Source organism: Bubalus bubalis, chromosome 8, assembly GCF_019923935.1.
Source record: "Bubalus bubalis isolate 160015118507 breed Murrah chromosome 8, NDDB_SH_1, whole genome shotgun sequence".
Taxonomy (NCBI): domain Eukaryota; kingdom Metazoa; phylum Chordata; class Mammalia; order Artiodactyla; family Bovidae; genus Bubalus; species Bubalus bubalis.
The window spans coordinates 101,870,644-101,898,371 of record NC_059164.1 but is presented as its reverse complement, the minus strand read 5'-3'; the positions used below and the strand labels follow the sequence as shown (position 1 = coordinate 101,898,371).

The 27,728-nt window shown below is 45.8% G+C and overlaps 1 protein-coding gene across 8 annotated transcripts in view; it reads left to right on the top strand.

Annotated features, from left to right (window-relative positions):
* Positions 1 to 27,728, top strand: part of ATP6V0A4 (ATPase H+ transporting V0 subunit a4) — a 57,774-nt gene that overhangs the window by 23,562 nt on the left and 6,484 nt on the right. For 7 of the 8 annotated variants that reach the window (XM_025291594.3, XM_025291596.3, XM_044946933.2 and 4 more), the window contains 9 exons: positions 320 to 413; positions 3,004 to 3,216; positions 4,010 to 4,160; positions 5,689 to 5,828; positions 7,118 to 7,275; positions 11,084 to 11,177; positions 14,724 to 14,842; positions 17,331 to 17,547; positions 19,783 to 19,884. In XM_025291594.3, the coding sequence (XP_025147379.2) occupies positions 320 to 413; positions 3,004 to 3,216; positions 4,010 to 4,160; positions 5,689 to 5,828; positions 7,118 to 7,275; positions 11,084 to 11,177; positions 14,724 to 14,842; positions 17,331 to 17,547; positions 19,783 to 19,884 (1,288 nt within the window). The remainder of the gene's footprint in view (positions 1 to 319; positions 414 to 3,003; positions 3,217 to 4,009; positions 4,161 to 5,688; positions 5,829 to 7,117; positions 7,276 to 11,083; positions 11,178 to 14,723; positions 14,843 to 17,330; positions 17,548 to 19,782; positions 19,885 to 27,728) is intronic. The other variant, XM_044946934.2, reaches the window with a different exon arrangement.

Sequence of the window (27,728 nt, the reverse complement as noted above, 5' to 3'; positions counted from 1 at the left end):
GAAAAGACACCAACACAGTAAGTTCTGGGGAGAAGACAAGACTACCAAGCTTGCAGTCGTTTTTATATACCAGCTGGTGGGTTTTGTGGTTTGAGTGGAGCCCATTCATATAATAGAACCACAGGTTTAATTCAGATGGTGTGAGCCATGTGTTGGGAACCGTAGGCCGAGATCCAGCGTCTGGCTGCTCGCTGGATGGTTACTGTGGGGGAAGGTGGTCATCTAACCAAAGTGGACAAGGGATGGGTTAGTAGAAAAGGATGTGCCTATGCTTCTTGGCAATTACCCACGTGTGTCCTATGGAATGTTTGAAACACAGGTATCGAGCCACTGTATACCCCTGCCCAGAGCTGGCGTTGGAGCGCAGAGAGATGCTGCAGGGCGTCAACATGAGGCTGGAAGATTTACTCACTGTGAGTGAGGCGTTCAGGCGTGTGACTTAAACACCTGCCATTTCCTATGAGTCCTGTCTCCCAGGGTGCTTGCTCCAAGGTTGGCTGGAATGTCTGCTATGCTCATCTCGCTATTGCTGCAGAAGGCTTCTTAATTAGTAGATGGATGGCATTCACTAAGCTTGTGATGATTCTGCTTGTCAGGGATGCTTTGCCGGGGCTTAGAGTTAACCACGGCCCTGGTCAGCCTTCAGTTTCCCACCCCAGGCTGATAGAAGGAACCTTTTATTGCCAGACTGGCCTAGGCCACCTCTATGATATAACTCACTAGCCAATGAAGGCGAACAGCCAGTCTTGCTGATTTTTTTTCTGCACGGAATTGCCCGGTTGTGTGAGCCAAGCAATTAATTCTGTCAAGGCAGCGAGTCAAGTTTCACATATGAACACGCCCCCAGTTCATATCCTCATACTGAATCTGTTGTCACCTAGGGTGGCTCTCAAAAATAGGACTTTTCTTCAATAATAGTAATAGGCTTTGTGAGTGATCCCTGAAAGCTGCTGGCCTATATCAAATGGTATATTCCAGATCAGCTCTGTCCAGTAGGTGGTGGTGGAAATGTTATATAGTGTGCGAGTCCAGTGTCATAGCCGTGAGCCACGTGTCACCCCTGAGCATTTGAAATGTGGCTGGGGGAGTGGATTTTTATTTGTATTTAATGTGGCTGCTGTCTGGTCAGCACAAATCTAGGTCCTCAATGAGTATCTTTAGAAATTCGATGTGTGTGTGTTCATCTTCCCAGAAAAAGCAGTGTTTGATTCTCTAATCCTCTCTCTTCCCTCTTTGTCACTTGTCAGGGAGACTCTTTCCCTGAAGCAATTACCCTTGAAGTCCTTTCCCCCTAATACTTTGCCGGGTTTTATGAAAACTGCATGAGGAGGGACTTCTCTGGTGGTTCAGGGGTTGGGACTCTGTGCTTCCTCTGCAGGGAACTCGGGTTCGATCCCTGGTTAGGGAACGAGATCCTGCATGCCAGATGGAACGGCCAAAACAAAACCAAAGTCTCATGAGGAGGATGAAAGTTGGGCTAGACTTACACTTAGGTTTCAGATGTCTTGGGTAGCCCTGTGTAATGGTTACTGAAAGGGTTACTGGGTTGTATCATCAGAACAAAAACTGGTTCCATTTAAACAAATCCTATGTGGGCCAGATCACCTATCATTCCTTCATTCATTAATTCACTTGTCATTTATTGGAGAGGTTTAGTATGTAAGGCATTTCAACAGATGTATTAGTTTCCTTTGGCTGATGTAACAAATTACTGCAAACTGGGTAGCTTAAAATAACCAAATTTATTCTCTCACAGTTCTGTCTTGAGAAGTCTGAAATCAAGGTATCAGCAGAGCCAGGCTTCCTCTGAAGGCAGTAGGAAAGGATCCTTGCTTGCCTGTTTTGCTATAGTTTGCATGTGTATATCACCCCAAAATTTGAATGTTAAAAGCCTAATGCCTGGGACTTTCCTGGTGGTCCAGTGGTTAAGAATCTGCCTTCCAATGCAGGGGACATGGGTTGAATCCCTGGTCCAGGAACTGAGATACCACATGCTGGGGGCAACCAAGCCCATGCACCCCAACTACTGAGCCCATGCACCCTACAGCCTGTGCTCCCTACAGCCCGTGCTCCCTATAGCCTGTGGTCCCTAACAAGAGAGTAGCCCCTGCTTGCCACAACTAGAAAGAGCTCGAGTGCAGCAATAAAAAGCCTGTGTGCTACAACAAAGGCCCAGTGCAGCAAAAAAGAAAAAAAGGCAACGAAACCCCACAAAAACCTAATGCCCTGGATGATGGTATTGGGAGATGGGGCTTTTGGGAGATGATTAGTTCATGAGATTGGGGTTCTCCTGCATGGGATTAATGCCCCTTTAAAAAGAACCTTAGAGAGCTGGCTTGCCCCTTCTGCCATGTTGGGTTAGAATTTGAAGTCTGCAGCCGAGACAAGGGCCTTCAACCATGCTAATCTCAGACTTCTACCTTCCAGAACTGGGAAAACTTTCTGTTACAAAGCACCGGTCTATGATATTTTATCATAGCCGCTTGAGTGGACTAAGGCATCTTCCCAGCTGCTGGTGGCTGTCAGCCATCCTCGCTGGTCCTTGCTTCATTGATGTGTCACTCCGGTCTCTGCCTCCATCACACACATCTTCCCTGTGGGCCTCAGTGTCCAGATTTCTTATAAAAACATTGATCATACTGGAATAGTGCCCACCCTACTCCAGCATGACCTCATTTTAACTTGATCACATCTGCAAAGACCATATTTCCAAGATCATGTTCCCAGCTACCAGTCTTAGGACTTCAGCATGTCTTTTGCGGGGGACACCATTCAACCCATCACAATAGTACTATAAGGGGTTTAGAAGAAAAGGAATATACAGTTCTGGCCTCAGGGCTTTAACCTCTAGTGCGGGAGTTCAAGGCCAGGTGAGAACTGCGAGGCAGAGGAGCGGCCAGGAGCCGAGGACGCCTCCAGGTCTGGCTAGCCTGCATTTTTGCCATGTTATCTGTCATCTCCCTGAGTGTCCTTTGTTTTGCTGGGTGCTGTTTTTTTGACCAGGTGTTGACACAGACAGAGTCTCACCGTCAGAGCCTCCTGCAAGAAGCAGCTGCCAACTGGCACTCCTGGGTCATCAAAGTGCAGAAGATGAAGGCCATCTATCACATCCTGAACATGTGCAACATTGACATCACCCAGCAGTGTGTCATCGCGGAGATCTGGTTCCCAGTGGCAGACACCGTGCGCATCAGGAGGGCGCTGGAGCAAGGCATGGTGTGTGGGGGAGGGGGCAGGGGGCGGGGAGGGTCATGTCCAGTTGAGTGGGCCCTCTGCCAGGTGTTCAGATTGCTAGCCTCCTAAGTCACGTGACCCTTACCTGGCAGGATTGTCTCTATCTTTACGCCTTCGGTCCTTACCCAGTGCGTGGGCACATGTCACAAATGCCTATTCTTCTCAGTGCCTTACCCACAGGTGACATTTCTTTGATCTTAGCAAGAGTGTACTGGGCGCTGATGTGCTGTCCCTCTGCTAGCTTTGTCGGACTGGAAAGACAGATAGCCAGACACCTGCAACAATAGCCAGAAGGCAGGGAGTGGATGGCTCCCCATGCCTGCCGCTGTGCTGAGCACTCAGGCACCTTGTGTAACTCTCACCGTGCTCTTGAGTCCTCTCTCTGCCCAGTGGGGGCCTGTCTCATCACCTATTTGCCCCATTGAAATTTGGGAGAGGGTCAAGGCCATTAGGAACACAGGAACAAAATTTGGAAAGTGAATAAACTCTTGAGAGAGTAAGTCAGAAGGAAGAGCAGAGGGCTCAAAACTGTGCATAACATTTGCAGGAGCTTGAGGATGGAGATTGCCAGAGAATGAGGAGAAACTCTACTCTCTTTGACAACTTCCTTTAAGATAAATTACATAAGTACTAACTTCAGATGAAATCATGAGTCTCAGGTCAAGAAATTGTCCCTAGTTCACCGAGTAAGTGACAGGAGTTGGACTGTGATCCATGTGCTTACGCCCAGCCAATGGCATTCTCCCTAACGTCTTCTCATATGTTCTTTTTGCAGGAACTAAGTGGCTCCTCCATGGTCCCCATCTTGACAGCAGTGCAGTCTAAAACAGCTCCTCCCACGTTTAACAGGACAAATAAATTCACAGCTGGCTTCCAGAATATTGTAGATGCATATGGCATAGGCAATTACCGGGAGATGAACCCAGGTAAAGGAATCTGATGTGTTTCTCAACCAGGCAGCTTGAAAATGAAAATTGAACAAGATTTATCACAGCGGTGGCCTTGGCAATTCATTGCTTTGAATTGTGACATTCCTAAAATCTTACTTGGTTTTCTAATGCCCCTAATTGTCTTTTAAAATGGTGATTAGCTAGATTTGCTCCTCTACAGGATTTCACCTGTTCTCAGGCAGACAAATTCAGTTTTCATTTTCTTACTGATTCAATGAGGGTCATCTTAGGCATCCTCACAGTCACATAGTGTTGTGTGGGAGAGGTGGCAATGGGCACAGATAGGACTTTTAGTCAGAATACTGGATTCTCAGTGATACTGTATCACTAAGTCTGATTTGTAAAGTAAGAGGGTAGACCAGATGTCCTTTAGCCAAGCAGTTCATGGTACTGCTGTTCTCCAGCCTGAGTTTGAATCTAATTTGTGACCTGTATTGCAGGGTCCTGTGAGTAACTGCTGGAGGTGTGTGGTGCATGTGAATGGTTGAAAAACAAACAAAAAGTGGTAGTGGACAGGGTATAGAAAGCACTTAGAGAAAACTGGTTTTAAATCCCATTAAACTTTGTGATCTTGGGGAAAGTCACTTATGTTGGTGGTGTTCAGTTGCTAAATCACGTCCAACTCTTTGCGACCCCATGGACTGCAGCATGCCAGGCTTCCCTGTCCTCCTCTATTTCCTGGAGTTTGCTCAAACTCCTGTCCATTGAGTTGGTGATGGTATCCAACCATCTCATCCTCTGTTGCCCCTTCTCCTCCTGCCCTCAATATTTTCCAACGTCAGAGTTTTTTCCAATGAGTCAACTCTTCTCATCAGGTGGCCAAAGTATTGGAGCTTCAGAAGGTCACTTAGCTGCTCCAAAACGCAGCTCATCTGTAAAGTGGGGAGTAGTAATATTTACCTCGGAGAAGGCAATGGCAACCCACTCCAGTATTCTTGCCTGGAAAATCCCATGGGCAAAGGAGCCTGGTAGGATGCAGTCCATGGGGTTGCGAAGAGTCGGACACGACTGAGCGACTTCACTTTCACTTTTCACTTTCATGCATTGGAGAAGGAAATGGCAACCCACTCCAGTATTCTTGCCTGGAGAATCCCAGGGACGGGGGAGCCTGGTGGGCTGCCGTCTGTGGGGTCTCGCAGAGTCGGACACAACTGAATTGATGTAGCAGCAGCAGCAGCAGCAGTGATATTTATCTGCTGCTGCTGCTGCTATGTCCTTTCAGTCATGTCCGACTCTGTGTGACCCCATAGATGGCAGCCCACCAGGCTCCCCCATCCCTGGGATTCTCCAGGCAAGAATACTGGAGTGGGTTGCCAAATATTTACCTACTGAGGAGTTCATGTATGTGAGGGCTGAGTGTCAGAGGTGGGGATGGTGAGAGAAGACAGAGACAGAAAGATGCAAGGGACCAGCTTTTATGTCATGGAGTCTGGTAGGGAAATCTTTGATGTGGGGCTGAAAGAATGTTGGGAGGACTCAGGCCATTGTGGTCTCACCTCTACAGCTCCCTACACCATCATCACTTTCCCCTTCTTGTTCGCCGTGATGTTTGGAGACTGTGGTCATGGAACTGTGATGTTCCTGGCAGCCCTTTGGATGGTCCTTAATGAGAAACACTTGCTCGCTCAAAAGTCGACCAATGAGGTGGGTGCCCATCAACTGTCTCACCTGTTTTCTTGGAGGTTATAAGTAGAACATGAAAAATGTGTCTGTTGTTTTCACCGTGGAAATAAAGTGTTGTTTTAAAAAGTAAGGGAAAGTTGGAAAGTTAAAAAAGGGACCAGAATTCAGCATAAAAATTCCTGGCCAAAGGTAAATCCTTTGGATGGTTTGGTACAGTACCATCTTTGTTTATTGTATGTTTTTCAAGAAAGTATTGATCTTTTCCTTTACTTTTTTTTCCCAGCATTGATTTTTTTCCCCTTTTGATTAGAAAAGCAATATATGTTTCTTGTAAAAATTGGGAAAATATAATAATCTAACTACCTAGAGAAAATTACAATTATTGCTTTTTTCTGTGCTTATACACATGTAATTTTCTAAAATTGAGATGAAATAGTCCATGTTAATTTGTAGCTTCCTTTTTTTTCACTCAAAATATCACAACTATTTTTTCATGGTAGAGCCCTTCTACAATCAGCCCGTTCTCAGTGTCCTTACGTAACACTGAGGAATCCTGAATATCATATCTTCACATCAGTTCACACTTGAAATTTCCACATTTTCCATGAAGTCCCTTCACAGTATTGTGAAGATTGAGACAACTCAAGCCTGCATCGTTTCAACTTAATCAATTCAGTTCAGTCATGTCTGACTCTTTGCGACCCCATGGACTGTAGCTCGCCAGGCTCCTCTGTCCATGGGATTCTCTAGGCAAGAATACTGGAGTGGGTTGCCATTCCCTTTTCCAGGGGATCTTCCTGACTCAGGAATCGAAGCGAGGTATCCTGTACTGCAAGCAGATTCTTTACTGTCTGAGCCACCAGAGAAGCCCCCTCAATGTCACAAGTATAGATTTGACTTGCCATACAACTCAGCAGCGTGAGTGGCAGCTCTGTTCTTGTCTCCTGGAAGGAGTAAGGCAGCAGTCACTCACTTTCAAGTGCATCCTTTACAGCTGACACTTTTCTTCAGTTATATATTCTAACCAAGGCTGAATTAAAGGCTGTGAGGCTATGTGGTTTGTTTCTGCAATAACTGCCATTTCAGGACTTTTCTGGATCAGCTCTAGAAGCTCAGAAAGATCAGGGTGGGTGTGCCTTTTCTGTTTGGATCACCTTGACGCCTGCCTGGAGACCAACACGGCCCCTCTGTGTAGGATGCCTGTGTTTTGGCTGCAGGTGTCCAGTGGTGCTGCGGGCCTCCTGTAAAACACGTCCCTGGGGTCTGGTTCAAAGCCCACTGATGGTTGTCTTCTGTCTTTCTGGGGCCAGATTTGGAACACCTTCTTCCATGGGCGCTACCTCATCCTCCTCATGGGCATCTTCTCCATCTACACGGGCTTGATCTATAACGACTGCTTCGCCAAGTCTTTGAACATCTTCGGCTCTTCCTGGAGTGTCCAACCTATGTTCAGAAATGGCACATGGAGGTAAGTTGGGACAGAGGTGGGTCACTCACTGGTCATCCAGGTGGACTCAGTGATCGTTCTCATGCCAGGGGCTTCTGTGCCTGGTTCTGCTCAGAGCTGCGCCCACCAATTGAACAAATAATTCAGTGTTATCTGTAGAGTGTGAGGCCTTGTATCACTTCCTCCGTTAACTGTGCTGGTCACTGTAATGCCTGAAAAGTTTTTTCAAAACTTCAGCCGTATTAAGTAGGTATCCTGGAGTGCATCCCACTCCCAGGCACTGTTGTGAAAACAAGGGTGGATCAGGTATAAACTGGGCATCAGAGTAGCAGTCGTGGAAGCAAGAAGACTTTGGGAGAAGAAGATGGCATTTTCTTGCTTGGCTTGGAATCGGAAAGAGAGTGAAATTATTCATCCACACAGTTAGGAGGCTTTGCTTGAAGAGAGGCTGATGCTAGTGTTGAGCTGTTTGAATGATTGGTTTCCAGTGTTCAAAGCCCCAGACTTAGCAGAAAGGCATTATCTTTGACTGCTCAGAGCAGCTTGATTGGTTAAAAGCAAAGGAAGAGGTTTTGCACTGCTAGTTCCTTGTATTTGCCTTGTGGGTGACAGAGTGAGGAAGGCAGGGGATATTGTGGGCTGGCTGGGTGGGAGAAAGTCTTGGCTTTAGGAAAGAGAGACCTGGAAACTCTCCGCAACCCTTCGCTCCTGAAGCACACTTCCTGCGGGCATCCCTGGTTATTGTGCTGTTAATCAGACACACAGTCATCAGAATGGAAATAGCTCTTCAGGAATGGAGATTTGGGGAAAGGGAGAAAGATTTTCGAATTTGAGGAGTGGGTCAGTGTGATGAATTGAGGGAGGAGGGCCGGGGAGGAGAGGGAGCTTCGAGGGAAACCCATGGGAATGTTGAGTGCTTTGTGATCTTTGGGGGACCCTGGGCTGCCGGCGTCACACGAGATGACCAGGGAGCGTCCAGGTTGCTTTGTTGTTGTTTTAGTAGCTCAGTCACGTCCGACTCTTGTGGCCACGTGGACTGTAGCCCGCCAGGCTCCTCTGTGCATGGGATTCTCCAGGCAAGAATACTGGAGTGGGTTGCCATTTCCTTTTCCAGGGAGTCTTCCCGACCCAGGGATTGAACCTGCATCTCCTGCATTGACAGGCAGGTCTTTACCACTGAGCCACCAGGGAATAGGGGCTTCATACTGAGGCTGAAAAGTCTCAGGTGATGTTCCTCACGTCTGCCCCATAGATGCTTCAGTTCAGTCTCAGGTTTCTCTGTCTTGCCCTGGAGCATCCAGGGGAAGTGACAGGAGAGCACTGCGAGAAAGGAGAGACAGATGCCTGACCGGATGCACAGCCCTTCGTCTGTGTTTTCTCTCTCAAGCACAGTAGGACTTTCTATTGAAGGCATGTCAAGGGTCTTACCTGCTTGCCAACTGCATATTGTAAGTGGGGAGAGAGAAAACACCATCCATCTCATCCCAGGATTTCTTAGGAAAGATTCAACACAGGGTTCCTTTTGACGTGGAGCATCCCACGAGCATGTGAGGGCTTGGTGCTGACTGAAGCGGGGCTCAGGGGGGCTATAGTAGTCAGGGGGGTGTGTCACCGAGGCTCCGTGAATCTCCTTTTAGTCTCTCTGCTGGGTCCAAGTGCCCTGTAGTAGAGGACAGGAGTGTTAATAAATAAATGAAAATGAAGAAGAAAACATTTTGCAGGATTCCAATTACAGATGGCCATATCTATGGGGTTTTTTTTTCTTTGCAATTAGTATCCTGAAGAGATGCCTCGAAGAACAAAACTTTCATCCATTTGAAGACAGCTTGCTTAGTGCTGCTCTTCAGGTTTGCACTCATAAGCATAGTGATGGACTTGGATATGTATTAAATTGGCAAAACTTCATCAAACCATGCACACACATTTTCATTTGCCCTGGAGTGTGCCTGGGAAAGGTCTGAGTCTGATGGTTGGCTGTCACTCTGCAAATGTGGGTCAGAATATTGTTCTTTTGTGTGCAGGCAAATGACCCCTGCCCCCAGTTCCAGGCTTTTGAGGCCATGCCCAGACTGAGGCCCCAGGCTGGGTCCCATGCCCACACATGGATGGTGTGAAGCAGACTTGCTTGAGCGGGGAGGTGAAGGGAAGCCACAGGCATCCATCAGAGTGGCAGAGGACACAGCGGCGGGTTGTGGCCACTGGCTGCAAGCTGAGTCTTGGGCCTGCTTACCCTGACAGCGGGCTGGAGACGCAGTCACAGCCTCCCTCACTGCGGACCGTGCAACACTCTCAGTAAGAGGCTATGAGAAGGGCCTCGAGGATTTGGCCTCAGGGAGGATAAGGGGAAGGATAGGTCATTTTTGTGGTTTGGACAGCATCCTTATCTTGAAATGTCCATGTTTTGACATTAGATATGACTGTGGAATGGTCTTGTTTTTGTCTTGATCCACCATGGTCCCCTGTGGCCTTATCTGATGTTCCCTGAAATTGCTATGTTCAACAGCAGATACTATGGCTTGGCTGTGGGCACCAGGCCAATTTCCTCTTTTAATTTTGTCACACAAACACATCTCTGATAGTGAAATCCAAGCATTTGCGCTGAGGTGTGCCTTTTGGACAGGGGTCTGAGTCTGAGGTGGCCAGTCAGGCCCAGCTGCTTCCACTGTCACTGAGGGCCTGGTCAGCATAATCAGGCTTCCTGAACTCCCCGCACTGGGCTACAAATACCCCCACCACACTAGCTGCAGGAGGGAGGGAATGTATTTCTAGGCAGCCTAAGTTACCAACATCCCATTCTTCATCCTTTCAACTACTGCCTTGGGTCCCTCCATAGACATGTGCTCTTAAAAAAAAAAAAAAAAATTAAACCCTAATGTTCCGTCAGGTTTGCACAGATAGTAAGAAGGTCCCGCTCATTGACATTTGTACTTCTAAGTGAGAAAGGGACACAGGTTTAAAAGCAGTCAGTGGACCATAACTTTCAGGGGCTGAGGTTCCCAGAGGTCAGGGGCCACGTGTGGAAGCCAGTTCACTCCTCCGGGATCAGCTCTTGTGCCCCCAGGGGAGATTTCCCAGGCTGGTCCCAAGGCTGGATTTTATTTCTTCCATGCTACCCCGGTTGCTCAGCTGGAAGAACCTGCCTGTCAATGTAGGAGACACTGGAGACGTGGGTTCAATTCCTGTGTCAGGAAGATCCCCTGGAGAAGGAAATGGCAACCCGCTCTAGCATTCTTGTCAGGGAAATCCCACGGACAGAGGAGCCTGTAGGCTACACTGCATAGGGTCACAAAGAGTCAGACACGGCTGAGTGTGCATGTACATATGCTCCTGTCACCCCTTCCCCCTGCCTCTTTTTTGATATAGGATAGTTTTTTCTTTACCTCATCAGGCTGATAGCCCTTGGGAAACTCAGACTGTGACCTCCTTGGGAGCCAGAGGGTAATTTCTATAGCTTAGCACATAGTGGATATTCAGTGAGTACACGGCACTCAGTCTCTTTGCGACCTCATGGATTGTAGCTGCCAGGCTTCTGTGTTCATGGGATTTTCTAGGCAAGAATACTGGAGTGGGTTGCCATTTCCTCCTTCAGGGAATCTTCCCAACCCAAGGATCGAACCCTGGTCTCCTAGCATTGCAGGCAGAGTCTTTACTCCTTGAGTCACCAGGGAAGCATGGTTATTTGTTAATTGAATGAGCCAATTGGTGAGTCACACCCACAGTTAGGCTTTGATTGGCTGCTTGCAAGTGGATGACTGATGTTCCTGTAGTATCTTTCCTACCTCTGGTTGATTGTTGGTTTTGTTTTTGTTTTTCCTTTCGCTCTCAATAGTATGCAGGTATTGAAAACGAATCCACTGTTGCAGCTTGACCCAGCCATTCCGGGAGTATACTCTGGAAATCCATACCCGTTTGGAATTGATCCGGTAATAATGTCTTCTGAGGTTAAATATTTATTATGTAAAATGTCTTGCTGAGGAGATTTCTTCCCCTCCTCTGTGTAGAGGGGAAGAAAGTGCTAGAACCTATGAAATCCACAAACATGTGTTGAGATAGAAGAGCAGGTCTTGGATGTGTTTGTGACACGCTGCTCCAGATTCGAGTACACGTCCTGCCTGTGCCCTGTATCCAGCCACTGGGTCATTTTCCCTGAAGTTTCCCAAACATCTGCCTCTTTCTTCTCAATCATACCCTTGGTGGTTAACAATTGCTTCTTTAAAAGGCCCTTGTTTGCCTGGAAAATATGCTTATTAGATAAGCAATTTAGCATCCTAGCCAGATTCCCAACTTTGACATTTTCTTCCAATGATTAACATCTTAACTTTTTCCTAGAGAAGTATGGATTTGCTTTTATATTTGCTTTATTTTACTGCGTAGAATTAGAGTTTAAAAAAAATGCGTTAACTCTAATTGGTTTGTTATATCTACCTCAGTTGGATTTGAGCCAGACAAAGGTGTTCCTTTGCCCAAACTTCAGGTGCAAAGCGATTACGAGAAGTCACGCGCGCCTGTTCCTGCAAAGCCACTGGTACCACGGCCTTAGCACATATCACCAGCAGATGGCAGGCTTGTGCTCCAAATGAGCACAAGCATCTGGACCTGAACTTGGTAGATACGGTTCATAAATGTTTCCTCTATGCTCTTTTTGTTGGAAGAGAACCCGAGACCACAGTTTTACTTGCTGACAGTTGAGAGGAATAATGTTGCTGTTGTTCAGTTACTAAGTCATGTCTGACTCTTTGCAACTCCATGCACTGCAGCATGCCAGGCTTCCCTGTCCTTCACTGTCTACTGGAGTTTGCTCAAACTCCCGTCCATTGAGTCGGTGATACCATCCAACCATCTCATCCTCTGCCGCCCCCTTCTCCTTCTGCTCTCAATCTTTCCCAGCATCAGGGTTTTTCCAGTGAGTTGGCTCTTTGCATCAGATGGCCAAAGGATTGGAGCTTCAGCTTTAGCATCAGTCCTTCCAATGAATATTCAGGGTTGATTTCTTTTAGGATTGACTGGTTTGATCTCCTTGAAGTCCAAGAGACTCGCAAGAGTCTTCTCCAACACTATAGTTTGAAAGCATCAATTCTTCGACATTCATCCCTCTTTATGGTCCAGTTTTCACATGCATACGTGACTACTGGAAAAACCATAGCTTTGACTATACAGACTTTTGCCGGCAAAGTGATGTCTGCTTTTTAATATGCTAAGTTTGTCACAGTTTTCCTTCCAATAACAAGTGTCTTTTAATTGAGGGATAATGCTGCACTAAAATTGGTTCTCTGGTTTCTCCTCTCTTGGGGTTCGCCCTCTCTTCAGTTTTGAGTCCTCCCACTTTCTGCCTGCCTCCCCTCTCTTATAAAAACAGCGAGCATCACCCAGGATTGGTTTTTACTCGGCACTTGTATTTTAAGTTTTATCAAAAGAGCTTAAGTCCTTGAAGGCCGGTTTGTAAGCTGCAAGGTGCTAAAAATAAACACAAGTTGTTATTTTTGTAGACTGGAAGGCTTTATCTTTGGTCCTAGGAGTTTCACGAGAGGCAGGCAGGCAGAGGAGGAGTATAGATGGGTGTGATTTTTCAGGTCTGGTTGACCTTTCTTTCCTTTGAATATCATTGCTCCTACCGTCTAGTCTTTTCCCTTCACAGCCCCCATCTGATGCATCAGCAAATCCTATCTGCCCAGTTTAGCTCCTTACAGACAAAGGGAGAATAGTGTATTTAGCCTTTCAAAACTGAGTAATCCAGTCTCTGCGTGCGTGCTCAGTCATATACAGCTCCTTTGCGACCCTATGGCCTCTAGCCTGTCAGGCTCCTCTGTCCATGGGCTTTTCCAGGCAAGAATACTGGAGTGGGTTGCCATTTCTTCCTCCTGGGGATCTTTCCAAACCAGGGATCGAACCTGCATCTCCTGTGTCTCCTGCATTGGCAGGCAGATTTTGTACCACTTAGCTATCTGGGAAATGGTCTAGTCTCTAGTCTGCATTCAATTTTGTCATCGGACCACTAGTTAGAAAAATGTGAGGGTGAAAGGCAAGGTGGGATGTTGAAAATAATACATTTTTTCCTAGGAACATGTAGATTTTTAAAATACTTTAGTCTTTTTATTATAAAATAATAATACATCATCGACACAATGGACATGAATTTGAGCAAGCTCTGGGAGATAGTAAAGGACAGGGAAGCCTGCTATGCTGCAGTCCATTGGATTGCAGAGTAGGATGTGACTTAGCGACTGAACAACAACAACAATATACATGATTAAAACTCCATATAATGCAAAAATTGTTTAAAAAAATGAGTTGGCTTTCTTGCCTTTCCTGTTCCTACAATCTGATTCCCCAGAGATAATCTCTTTAATAGAACATTTCTGTGCTTATATTATTAATGGCACTTATATATATTAATGAAGGGTTTGATTTTTACATAATGTAAATTTCTACAGCTGCATTTATTAACTATGTTACACATCTATTTGTGAATCAAATCACAAAATATTTGCGCATCAGAGCTGAGGGGACTTTCTAAAAGTGTTTGTAAATATTTTATAATAAATGAACATTACACAGTGGTTAAAAGCTGGTGATTTAGGATCAGACAGCCTGTGTTTAAATCTTGGCTTTTCTGTTTACTTGCTATGTGATTTTGAGCAAATCATTATCTCTGTGTCTCTGTTTCCTCGTCTGTAAATTGGGTGTAATAGTAGTCTTTATAGAGTTGGTCAGAAGAGTAAATGGATTTTATAGGTAAAACACCCAGAAGAATCTGGTGCATATGGAATAAATGCCCCATTTGCTATTATATTATTTCTCCTTGAGTGTGTAAATAACTTAGTCTCCCTGAGATTTTGTAATTGTACTTACCTGTCAAATGGAATTACTTATAACTATCTCATAAGGTTTTTATTAGAATTAAATGAGTTAAATACACTTAAAGGGCTTAGTATGTGCCTGGTACTTACCCATGAACGTTTTTAGCTTTTCCAGGCTGGGTCTGAAGTGTACAGGTAACCCTGCCCTCACCGTGTTGAGTGATCCTGTGGGTATTGGCCAGCCAGCAAAGGGATGAGCAGAGGGTGCAGGACAAGCCTGGTGCAGCTTCGATGCCAAAGTGGTTGATCAGGGTAGTGGAGGTGCTTCCCCGAGTGACTTTCTCAGAGCAAACATGGCTCTAGTGCCTGACTCTGATAATAGAACTTCTAGACTCTGGTCTCATGTATTTCTTTCTTTACTTTCGGAGAAAATTACTTTACAGTCACGTGTTGGTTTCTGCCATACCACAGTGCAAATCAGCCATAATCATACATATACTGCCTCCCTCCCATTCCCCATCACACCCCTCTGGAAGTGGGAAGCCAGGCTGGGCTTCCTGTGTGATATAGCAGCTTCTCAGCAGCTATCTGTTTTGCACATGGTAGGGTGTGCATGTCGGTGCTGCTTTCTCCATTTGGGCTCATGTGTTTCCTGTCTTGTTTCCCTTCCAGATTTGGAACTTGGCTTCAAACAAGCTAACGTTTTTGAACTCCTATAAGATGAAGATGTCAGTTATCCTGGGAATTGTCCAGATGGTTTTTGGTGTTATTCTCAGCCTTTTCAATTACAGGTAGGTTTTGTGATGAACTTTCTGCCTGTTGGTCTGACCAACAGGTGGTGAGTGGTGACAGAGCCAGTTCGGTCCTGTGTCCACCTGTAAGTTTCCTTCCTAGTGTGTGAGAGTGTTAGTTGCTCAGTCGTGTCCAGCTCTTTGCCACCTTATGGCCTGTAGCCCACTAGGCTTCTCTGTCCATGGGATTTCCCAGACAAGAATACTGGAGTGGGGAAGCCATTTCCTCCACCAGGGGATCTTCCTGACCTAGGGATCGAACCTGAGTCTCCTGCATTGCAGGCCGATTCTTTACTATCCTGGGTCTCTTGGCTTGAGCTTGGACAAGCTGATTTGCCAGAAATGATACCTCTGTTTCTCCTGAGCTGAGTGCACCTTTCACCTCTGAAATATTTGAGAGTTCAGCAAGAGACTGCAAGCCCACAGTGCTATTGTTGCTGTTTAGCCTCATGGTTGTATCTGACTCTTCACAACCCCATGGGCTGCAGCCAGAGTGCTCAGTCTCCTCCCAACCCGCCAGGCCTCAGTTGCTGCTATGTCTGGGTTTAGCCCCACTGCATTTGGGCCAGAGTGCCCTCAGATTCTGAATTCCACTTGGTATTCATTTCTTCATACTGGCAGCGGCCTCTCTTTCACTTCTTTGGTGGTTAATTTCTCCATCTGTCCTTCCTGTTATGCTCTATCTCTACCAAAGCTTCTTAAACTTGTATATTTGTGCTAAAGTTGTAAATGCTTGAAAACAGCCTATTTAGAGACCCTTTGTGGACATGGAAGCTTGTAGGTATCACCAAAACCCACCTGCCGGGAGGTCAGTACTGCACTGCAGAAATGATGCAGAGTTTAGAATCAGAGATTTGACACCCAGCACGGCAACCCACTCCAGTATTCTGGCCTGGAGAATCCCATGGACAGAGGAGGCTGGCAGGCCGCATTCTTAGGCTGCAAAGAGTTGGACATGACTGAAGCGACTGAGCACAGCACACACACAGCACAGGTAGCTGTGTGATCATAGGTATGTTGCTGAACGTGTCTGTGATCCACCAAAACCCACCTTCCAGGAGTTCAGTACCGTACTGTAGAAATGACGCAGGGTTTAGAATCAGAGATTTGACACACTTGTAGCTGTGTGATCATAGATGTGTTGCTGAACGTGTCTGTGATCCTTGTCTTCCACAGAGTGGGAATAAAGGAGTCAGAATGGGTCAGTTATTGTGTAGTAACAAACAACTCTCAAATCTCAGTGTCTCAAGGCCATGATACATGTCATGGTAGGCCACTGGGGGTGCTGCTCATCTTATCCTCACACTAGGACCAGGGCTGATGGGCGGCTGCCACCTAGAAGTTGCTAGTTGCTGCGGCAGGAGAGGGCAGTCCGTTACACACTGACTCTTAAGCTTCCACCCAGAGGGACACATGCCACCTCTGTTCCCATTTCATTGGCCAGAACCAGCCTTGTGGTGCCCCTTGTCTATTGGAAAACCAATAGACATATGCTTCTACTTGAAAAATAAGAACTATTTACTGAGTGAGTGAATGACAACGCCTTGGTACTACTGCCTGCCTGGAAGTGCTGTGAGAGTTACCCGAGAGGCAAAACCAGGATAAAACCAGAAAGGACTTTCTGGGTGGACTGTGGTTAGCATCGCGTGTCAGGCCAGCCTCAACGATCTCTCTCAATCCTGCTTTATCACGGGATCTCCATTTTCCCTGCAATAGCTCTTATAATTAACAGGCTCTTTCTGACGTTTTACCTGGGGGTACCCCAGCTTAGTCTCGTGGGACTCTCTCTGTGTCTTAGAGCAGGAGTTGACAAACTTTCTGTGTAAAGGGCCAGGTAGTAACTGTTCTAGGCTTTGCAGGGCAGGTGGTCTCTGTCACTGCTGCTCAATTCCAGTGTTGTAGTGTGAACAAACACTGCGCGTGAACAAACACTGCCACAGGCAATGCGTAAACAAATGAGTGTGACTATTCCAGTCAAATTAAAACTGAAATTTGCATTTCCTATACTTTTCTTGGGTCATAAAATATTATTCTTTTGATTTTCCCCGAACCATTAAAAAATGTAAAAACCAGGCTGCACAAAACTAGGTAATGGGCTCAGTTTGGCTCATGGGCTGTTGTTGGCCAGCACCTGTTTCAGAGCATCCTTTTGAGAATAGCTGTCAAGCCCTGCATCTGTATCCTATGCCCTTGGCTATGTAGTATGAATTGGGTCTGCACGGGAAGCTGTGGCCGGGTCGCCAGGTGTCTGTGTGGGCCTGTCCTTTGCCTCATGATTTTACCTTCTGGGCCGTGGCTCTCTCTGAACTGTTTGTGCAAAAGCACAATTCTTTCTCATTTTTCCATCCATGCATGATTACTACTTACCTGGAGAGAGGATGCAGGATTCATAAAACAAAAAAAGTGAACACTTGGCTCTTTGGAGAGAGTGGTGAGTGACTGGCATTCCTTCAGTGTTCTCTCTTGCGTGTGTGTTTTCCACCCCCAGGTTCTTCAGAAACACTCTGAACATCATTCTGCAGTTCATCCCTGAGATGATTTTTATCCTGAGTCTTTTTGGATACCTGGTCTTCATGATCATCTTCAAATGGTGCTCCTTTGACGTCTCTGTGTCCCGGCGAGCCCCAAGCATCCTTATCCACTTCATCAACATGTTCCTATTTAACTACAAGGACTCTTCGAATGTACCTCTGTACCAACATCAGGTACTTCTGGGCTTTCTTTTTCTTTTATGCATTTCGATGATGTCAAATCTCTCCCGCTCTCGGGTTTTGCAGAGAGTAATTGTCTGTAGACTGAGCCATCTTAGCACCCAATGTGTTCGGTTCTTCAGATTTCAGAAGGCCCTGATTGAATAACTTCTCCACAGGCTGAGGGCAGTGCTTTGAGGCAGCTGCAGTGGTTTCTGTTTGGGTAATGCACCTGAGGGGTTATAGCCGTGGGGTTGAAAATTGGCTTGTACGTTGTCTGCGAAGAAAGAGAAAAATAAGCCTTCAAATTGATTGGCTTGAAACTGTAAGTGCTCTAAATAGTATCTTAAAATGGAATAATCTTTTATTATAAAAGTAAACTCTAGTTGTTGTTGTTTAGTTGCTAAGTCATGTTCAATTCTTTGAGGCCCCATGGACCATAGCCTGCCAAGCTTCTCTGTCCGTGAGATTTCCCTGGTGGTCCAAAGGATGGGTCTTTGTACTCCTGGTGCAGAAGGGCCCGGGTTCGATCCCTGGTCAGGGAGCTGGATCCCACATGCCGCAGTCAAATAAATAAATATTTGGTGGGCTTCCCAGGTAGTTCAGTGATACAAAATCCTCCTGCCAGTGCAGGAGACATGCATTTGATCCCTGGGTTGGGAAGATCCCCTGGAGGAGGAAATGGCAACCCACTCTAGTATTCTTGCCTGGAGAATCCCATGGACAGAGGAGCCTGGCGGGCTATAGTCCATGGGATGGCAAAGAGTTGGACAGGACTGAGTGACTGAGCACACATGCTCCCAACACTGCCCTGGCTGCTTTGTGCTGTGTTTCAGTATCAGAGAAGAGCAACAGCTCAGGAGACACGTCTGGTTGCTTTAGACATTGTGAAGGGGAAAAGCATGATATAAAATCAGGCAAAAGGCAGTGAGGTAGCTTCGAGGGCAGGGGCCTGGGCTGGCGAGTGCCATGCATGTGGTTCCCACCCCACCTCCTGTTCTCCTTGTGAGTAATTAAGGGTGGAGGAGGGTAGGAGATGGAGCAAGTAAGATGTTATCTCTGTTAGTGGGGGTAAATCACTGTTATTGGGGTAAATCTTACTACAGTTGGGATGATGATACATCGTCTCACTGGGAGCATGGCCAGAGAGAGAAATGTGAGGGCTCAAGAAACATTTTCCCTTTTACTCTGAACACAGTGGCTCTGAGAAAGCCTTCCCCGGCATCCTGGTCCTTTAGGAGCCATGGGTCACTCCTCAAAGTGGTGACTCAGGAGGGTAAGAAGAAGAGCTGGGGTCGAGGATGTGAAAGGAAATACCTAAGAGGATAATAAACTGGGATGACTCCTGGTTTCAACGAGGCACAAAGACCATGGATGCCTCATTCCAAAATGAAGTGAATTGTGGCACATACACACACACACACACACACACACACACACAGTGAAAGAGTTCAGCCCGATGTCCCTGAACCCATTAGATAACTCACCCACAGTGAGACTGTGCAAGTCAGGTGGCCATCGTGAGTATTTTTTTTGGATGTGAGAGCAGCAGGGCTCAATAATACTGGAAATATAAGATTACTGATGGAGGGACTTTGCTGGTGGTCTAGTGGCTAAGATGCCATGCTCCTAATGCAGGGGCCTAGGTTTGATCGCTGGTGAGGGAACTAGATCCCACATACCACAATTAAATAAAGTAATATTCAGTCAAGTAAATAAATACATATTTAAAAAAAAAAACAAAACAGGATTACTGATGGAGATAATGTCTGTGACTTAAAGTGATGCAAGGACTTTTGGTCACTCCAGAGTGACTGGTAAAGTGCCAGGCCTGATCTTTTTCCAGGACCAGTGCTAACTGTCCCCACAGAGTAGAGTCAAGGAGACATGAGACAAAGTGCCCTTATGATGTGGCTCGTGAACACTCCTGTCCAGTGACTGGCTCCATACGGTGTGGGTGCACAATCAGGGGCTTCATGGAAAGTAAGGAATAAAGAGAGGAAGTCCCCTGTGCCTGCCATGAGTGGACACCCCACACCACCGGACTGACAGGTCTCTCTCTGTAGTGGGAATAGCCCACGATGGGAAGGCGAATGGGTTTACTGAAATGCTTCTGATCTCTCCAAATGAAATGCGGTTGATCATGTGTATTGATCATGTGTAGTTGATCCATATTGATCATTTGTATCATATAAAGTATGCTGTGCAGTCACCTTGAAACGCTAAGACCTTCCCATTTTGGTCTTACAGCAAAAAGTCCAGAGTTTCTTTGTTATCATGGCTTTGATCTCTGTGCCATGGATGCTTCTGATTAAGCCATTTATCCTTAGAGCCAACCATCGGAAATCCCAGGTAAGCACCATCCACTTCAGTTCCCTCACTGTGGTTAGGATTGTGGGTTCCCTGGAAATATAAGTCAGGGGTTTAGAGAGAATGCTGGGTTTACCAGGGCCTCAAAAGCCTGCTGAGGTGAGTGGTGAGGTGAGGAACTGGCCCACTCCAGGTATGGTTCCTTCTATAGAGCTCAGCTTTTCTTTGGGGTCATCTTGTTTCCAGCATAATTGTTGTTCAGTCACTAAGTACTGTCTGACTTTGTGATCCCGTGGACTACAGCATATCAGGCTTCCCTGTCCCTCACCGTCTCCCAGAGTTTGCTCACACTCATGTTCATTGAGTTGGTGATGCCATCCAAGCATCTCATCCTCTGCCAGCCTCTTCTCTTTCTGCCTTGAGTCTTTCCCAGCATCAGGGTCTTTTCCAATGAGTTGGCTCTTCGCATCACATGGCTAAAGTATTGAGAGTTTCAGCATCAGTCCTTCTAATGAATATTCAGGGTTGATTTCCCTTAGGATTGTCTGGTTTGATCTCCTTGCTGTCCCTGGAACTCTCAAGAGTCTTCTCCAGTACCATAGTTTGAAAGCATCAATTCTTAGGCACTCTGTCTTCCTTATGGTCCAGCCTAATGGTCACATTTAAGGCTTATGTGTTGCGAACTGTGCTTGGGGTGTGTGTACTGAGTCTAGGGTTGGTTGATGATCTCTAGGTGTCTGATCGTGGTTTTCTTTTTAGTTAAAAATAAGTCTTATAGTATAGGTTTAGTGTGTACTGAACACTGTTTTTCATAAAGCTGTGGGCTTTTACTATGTTAGTTGGGCTTCCCAGGTGGTGCTAGTGGTAAAGAATCCAGCTGTCAATGCAGGAAACAGAATGTGACAGGGATTCGATCTCTGGGTTGGGAAGATCCCCTGGAGGAGGGCATGGCAACCTCCTCCAGTATTCTTGCCTGGAGATTCCCATGGACGGAGGAGCCTGGTGGGCTGCAGTTGATACCGTCAAAAGAGTCAGACACAACTGAATCGACTTAGCACGCACGCACTCTGTCGTGTTCCAGATTGTGTGAGGAAACTAGAGGAGTAAACAAATTCAAATAAGTCCATTCTTGTTTATTTGTGGTTTTTCACTCTATTTTCAAACACCGGTTTCAGCCCACTTCTTCCTTTTGTCTACATTTCTCCCAAGCCTCAGGTTTACTCAGAGGTTGATAAAGAATTTACTGTCTGCCTAAATCAAGTAGGAATAAGGAAGATCAACTGTCCAGGGAGCTTTCGAGTCTAGAAATGACACACAGGTGCTGTTTGAAATGATCAGTCTCTGCTCCCCTCTGTTAGTGCAAAAGATTAAATGGGCTGTTCTGAGATCACGTGTATTTTAAGTGGTTGTGACTATATTTAGATAAACCTTTTTTTTTCTAAACTCTGACCTGGCTGATGTTTGAGTCAGGGATCTAGATCGGATGAGGCTGAGGTTCAGGAGGTTCATCCCTAGGTGGTGCCGTCTTTCTAAATCACCTGCCCCTTCCACTCTTTCCTGCCAGCCTTGACTAGATCTAAAGCCTGTCTGAAATACAATTTATGTGGGATATAAACACATAGGAAGGCAAAACAAAGAATACTTGTTTATTGTTTGGTTAACTGGTGAGAGACCAAGATGGTGAAGGACAGCTGAGGTGGACCATTGTCCAAATAGGTGGTCAGTGTTTGAAAGGAAGGTGACAAATATCTTCTCTGCAGACATAGATGCAGCTGTTTTTCCTAGAATCTCCACCTGCCTGTAATCTGAGGGCTGGGTTCCTGCTGGCTGTCTGGTGTCCCAGGACTCTCAAACCATAGCTTGTCTTACTCTTTGCTCAGCAAAACTATTTAAATAGTGGTGGAACTCAAAGTGATGGATTTCTCCCTTCTCCCCATGGATGATGTGTACAATGGGGAAGAAAGTAGAGGTGTTTCTGTGGTCTGCCATGTTGGATGGTACCTCCTAGACTGGCTCAGGGGAATGGGAGCTCCCAAAGACTGCTTGGAGGTTTGTCTCCTTGGCCCTTGGAGTGTAGGGCTGTTGGTTGATTCCTTAGGCTGATTAGATGGTCCTTTTTCATGTTTGAAATGTTTCCTCCCACCTCCATTCTTGAGATGATTCCATAGTGGAATTATTTGGCCTCTTCCCAGTTTCCTCTATGAAACCTTAAGGAGGCCCAATACATAAGAGATTGTAAACAGATTTGTTCTGATGGGCCTCAGGGGATGTGAACAGAGGTCCCATTTCCTCAGGCTCCTCTGTAATACTATAATGCTGAGTCCCCGCAGAAAGTGAAGAAGAAACTATGGCAGAAAGCAAAGAAGAACTAAAGAGCCTCTTGAAAGTGAAAGAGGAGAGTGAAAAAGTTGGCTTAAAACTCAGCATTCAGAAAACTGAGATCATGGCATCTGGTCCCATCACTTCATGACAAATAGATGGTGAAACAGTGAAAACAGTGACAGACTTTATTTTATTTTTTTGGGCTCCAAAATCACTGCAGATGGTGACTGCAGCCATGAAATTAAAAGACGTTTGTTCCTTGGAAGAAAAGTTATGACCAACCTAGACAGCATATTAAAAAGCAGAAACATTACTTTGCCAACAAATGTCCATCTAGTCAAAGCTATGGTTTTTCCAGTAGTCATGTATGGATGTGAGTTGGACTATAAAGAAAGATGAGCGCCGAAGAATTGATGCTTTGGAACTGTGGTGTAGGAGAAGACTCTTGAGAGTCCCTTGGACTGCAAGGAGATCCAACCAGTCCATCCTAAAGGAAATCAGTTCTGAATATTCATTGGAGGGAGTGATGCTGAAACTGAAACTCCAATACTTTGGCCACCTGATGCGAAGAACTGACTCATTTGAAAAGGCCCTGATGCTGGGAAAGATTGAAGGCAGGAGGAGAAGAGGGTGACAGAGGATGAGATGGTTGGATGGCATCACTGACTCAATGGACATGAGTTTATATAAACTCTGGGAGTTGGTGATAGACAGGGAGGCCTGATGTGCTGCAGTCCATGGGGTTGCAAAGAGTCAGACATGACTGAGTGACTGAACTGACCGACTACATACGTACCAGTACGCAACTGATAAGGGCGCATGTTAGTGACGTATCACAACATGAACACACTAGGGTGACCAGCACTCAGGTGGAGACTCAGAACATCATCAGGCCCCAAAGTCCCTTTGTGCCTGCTTCCTGTCACTCTTGGCCCAAGGTTGACCATTATCTTGATTTCTAACACTGTAGGTTAGTTTTCCCTGTTCTTGAACTTTATGTAAATGGAATCCTGCACTGTGCCTTCTTTTGGATCTGGCTTCCTTCTTTTGATATTATATTTGAGAGATTGTATGTATATGATTGGCATATAGTATTCCCTTGCATGGATGTACCACAATTTAATTATCTATTCATGTATTGATAGTTGGTTTTCAGTTGCTCAGTCATGTCCGACTCCTTGCCACCCCATGGGCTGAAGCCTGCTAGGCTGCCCTGTCCTTCACTGTCTCCCTGAGCTTGCTCAAACTCATGTCCATCAAATTGGTGATGCCATCCAACCATCTCATCCTCTGTCACCCTCTTCTCCTTCTGCCTTCAATCTTTCCCAACATCAGGGTCTTTTCCAATGAGTTGGCTCTTCGCATCAGGTGGCCAAAGTATTGGAGCTTCCGCTTTAACATCAGTCCTTCCAATGAATATTCAGGGTTGATTTCCTTTAGGATTGACTGGTTTGATCTCCTTGCTGTTCAAGGGACTCTCAAGAGTCTCCTCCAGCACCACAATTTGAAAGCATCAAAGTATTGATAGTTATCTGGCTTTTCCCCAGTGTTAGTAATTATAGATAGTGCTGCTCTATACAACCTGTGTCTGTCTTTTTGCATGTGTTTTAAAGTGTTTTTAGAAAGTTGCAAGTAGCTAATTTCCAGTTGATTACTATTTTATTTCAGACACCATCCAGCTCAGACATTGTGAGATGTTTATTAGTGGGGTAGAAAAGTATATTTTGAATAGGAAAAGAGTGAGATTTTCCAAGTGCCCCGGATCACACTTCTACACAATTGTTTATGCTTACTTGAACCAATTTCAGGATATGTCCAGAGAAGTCTAGCATTTAGGGGATGGAAATGGAAAAACTGTCTTCCATGTCTTCTTTGATATTTTCTTCTTTAAGTTGACAGGGAGAGAAAATAGGATTTCAAGAAGACAAAATAATGTTAACTTGAGTCCCTTTCCTCACATTGGGGCAAGGAACCACAGGCCAAGGGAAGAGGCTGACCCAGAGCCCCCTCTTTATACCCGGCACCCTGGAATTCCTGTCCAGAGGGACTCAAGCCCACTTCTGGGTCATACAAAGGGCCAACCAGACCACTGGGTACCGCTGACCCTGGTGTGGTCAAGGGGCAGCAGTTTGTGGGGGAGTGTGGGTGGGACGTAGACATCTTTGGTGGGAGTGCCCACATATGAGCCCATAAGGCCACGGTCCCTGTGCTATGAGATGAAATCAGAGGTGAGAAGGGAAGGGTGACCTGCCAGGTGCAGGGCCAACTCTCCTGTACACCCCTGTCCTGGTGTGGGATGCTGAATTTGCACCTGGCTTTCCAAGAACTGTACAAAAAAGATCTTTACGACCCAGATAATCACGATGGTGTGATCACTGACCTAGAGCCAGACATCCTGGAATGTGAAGTCAAGTGGGCCTTAGAAAGCATCACTACGAACAAAGCTAGTGGAGGTGATGGAATTCCAGTTGAGCTATTCCAAATCCTGAAAGCTGATGCTGTGAAAGTGCTGCACTCAATATGCCAGCAAATTTGGAAAACTCAGCAGTGGCCACAGGACTGGAAAAAGGTCAGTTTTCATTCCAATCCCAAAGAAAGGCAATGCCAAAGAATGCTCAAAATACCACACAGTTGCACTCATCTCACACGCTAGTAAAGTAATGCTCAAAATTCTCCAAGCCAGGCTTCAGCAATACGTGAACCATGAACTTCCAGATGTTCAAGCTGGTTTTAGAAAAGGCAGAGCAACCAGAGATCAAATTGCCAACATCCGCTGGATCATGGAAAAAGCAAGAGAGTTCCAGAAAAACATCTATTTCTGCTTTATTGACTATGCCAAAGCCTTTGACTGTGTGGATCACAATAAACTGTGGAAAATGCTGAAAGAGATGGGAATACCAGACCACCTGATCTGCCTCTTGAGAAATTTGTATGCAGGTCAGGAAGCAACAGTTAGAACTGGACGTGGAACAACAGACTGGTTCCAAATAGGAAAAGGAGTATGTCAAGGCTGTATATTGTCACCCTGCTTATTTCGCTTATATGCAGAGTACATCATGAGAAACGCTGGACTGGAAGAAGCACAAGCTGGAATCAAGATTGCCGGGAGAAATATCAATAACCTCAGATATGCAAATGACACCACCCTTATGGCAGAAAGTGAAGAGGAACTCAAAAGCCTCTTGATGAAGGTGAAAGTGGAGAGTGAAAAAGTTGGCTTAAAGCTCAACATTCAGAAAACGAAGATCATGGCATCTGGTCCCATCACTTCATGGGAAGTAGATGGGGAAACAGTGGAAACAGTGTCAGATTTTATTTTTCTGGGCTCCAAAATCACTGCAGATGGTGACTGCAGCCATGAAATTAAAAGACGCTTACTCCTTGGAAGAAAAGTTATGACCAATCTAGATAGCATATTCAAGAGCAGAGACATTACTCTGCCAACAAAGGTTTGTCTAGTCAAGGCTATGGTTTTCCCCGTGGTCATGTATGGATGTGAGAGTTGGACTGTGAAGAAGGCTGAGCGCCGAAGAATTGATGCTTTTGAACTGTGGTGTTGGAGAAGACTCTTGAGAGTCCCTTGGACCTGCAAGGAGATCCAACCAGTCCATTCTGAAGGAGATCAGCCCTGGGATTTCTTTGGAAGGGATGATGCTAAAGCTGAAACTCCAATACTTTGGCCACCTCATGTGAAGAGTTGACTCATTGGAAAAGACTCTGATGCTGGGAGGGATTGGGGGCAGGAGGAGAAGGGGACGACAAAGGATGAGATGGCTGGATGGCATCACTGACTCGATGGACGTGAGTCTGGGTGAACTCCGGGAGTTGGTGATGGACAGGGAGGCCTTGCGTGCTGCGATTCATGGGGTCGCAAAGAGTCGGACACGACTGAGTGACTGAACTGAACTGAACTTCCAAGCTCTGGTGAGAATTTATTTGCCAAGACAGAGGCCAGAATATACTTTGTTTGGGACTTTGCTGGCTTGATTTATACCTTTAAAATATTTAAACATGTGGCATGTGGACTTTCATTTGTACCTTTGCCCAAAGGTCTGCAAATATTAGGTGCAGATGTGCTGAGGAAAGAAAGCTAAAGATACTTTCATGCCTAATTTGCAATACGCTACCTGTGAATTCATTCTAGGAACAACTTTGGCCTTGGGACATTAAGTTTCAGGGTGACTTGAGTTAAATATTCTTTTCTGACTCAAGGATAAAAATCAGGCCAAATTGAATGGCAACTAGACCTAGATTTTTTTCCTCTTGAATTATTTTCTTAGCTATTTAAAAAAAATTATTAAAAGTTTTTATTTTTATTTATTTTGGGCTGTACTGGGTGTTCATTGCTGCATGGGCTTTACTCTAGTTGAGAGCAGGGGCTACTCTGTAGCTGCAGTGCTCGGGCTTCTCATTATGGTGGCTTCTCTTGTGGAGTCCAGGCTCTAGGCACGCGGGCTTCAGTGGTTGCAACTCATGGCCTCAGCTGTAGCTCCTGGGCTCTAGAGCACAGGCTCAGTAGTTGCATCACATGCGCTTAGTTGCTCCCCGACAGGATCTTCCCAAATCAGGGATCGAACCCATATTTCCTGCATTGGCAGATGGATTCTTTACCACTGAGTCACCAGGGAAGCCTCTTAGCTATTTTTATAAAGTAATGCTTTTATTTTAAAAAGTGTGTTTGTGCTGGAAAAGTCTTTGTCTAGTCCACTTGGGCTGTGTAACAAAGTACCACATCCTGGGTGCTAAAACAATAGATATCTATTGCTCACAGTTCTGAGGGCTGTATGTCCACGACCAGGGTGTCAGTATCATCACCTTCTTGTGAGACCACTTTCCTGGTTCACTGCTGGCATCGTCTCTGTGTGTCCTTACCAGATGGAGCTAGGGGGCTCTCTGAAGCCTCTTTTATACGGGCACTAATTCCATTCACAGGGCTTCCACCCTCATGATCTAAGTGCCTTCCAAAGGTTCCACTCTCTAATACTTTCATCTTTGGGGGTTAGGATTTTAACATGAACTTTGTGGGGGTCACAAGCATTCAGACAGTAGCACTCATTAATCCCTCCTGGTTGGATTTGCTAGTAGAAATCTGGCTGTTTGGGTCACAAGACTGTTGGTTTATTGTAAAGAGCATGATTAATCTGGCACCTTCTGGAATACCATGGAGAAAAGTACATGCCCAGGATCAGATTGCCTACTGATGCTACTCTGTCACTAACTAGCCTTTACTAGCTGTGCAATCCTGTGGGTTCATTTCTTAACCTTTCTGTACCTTAGTTTACTTTTCTGTACAATGGGGGGATAATTGTGTTTACATAAAAAACATCGTTACAAAGGCTAAATGAGATAATCGAGAATTTAGAACAGTATCTGGAACATGCTGCTGCTGCTAAGCTGCTTCAGTCGTGTCAGACTCTGTGCGACCCCATAGATGGCAGCCCACCAGGCTTCCCCCCGTCCCTGGGATTCTCCAGGCAAGAACACTGGAGTGGGTTGCATTTCCTTCTCCAATGCATGAACGTGAAAAGTGAAAGTGAAGTCGCTCAGTCGTGTCCGACTCTTAG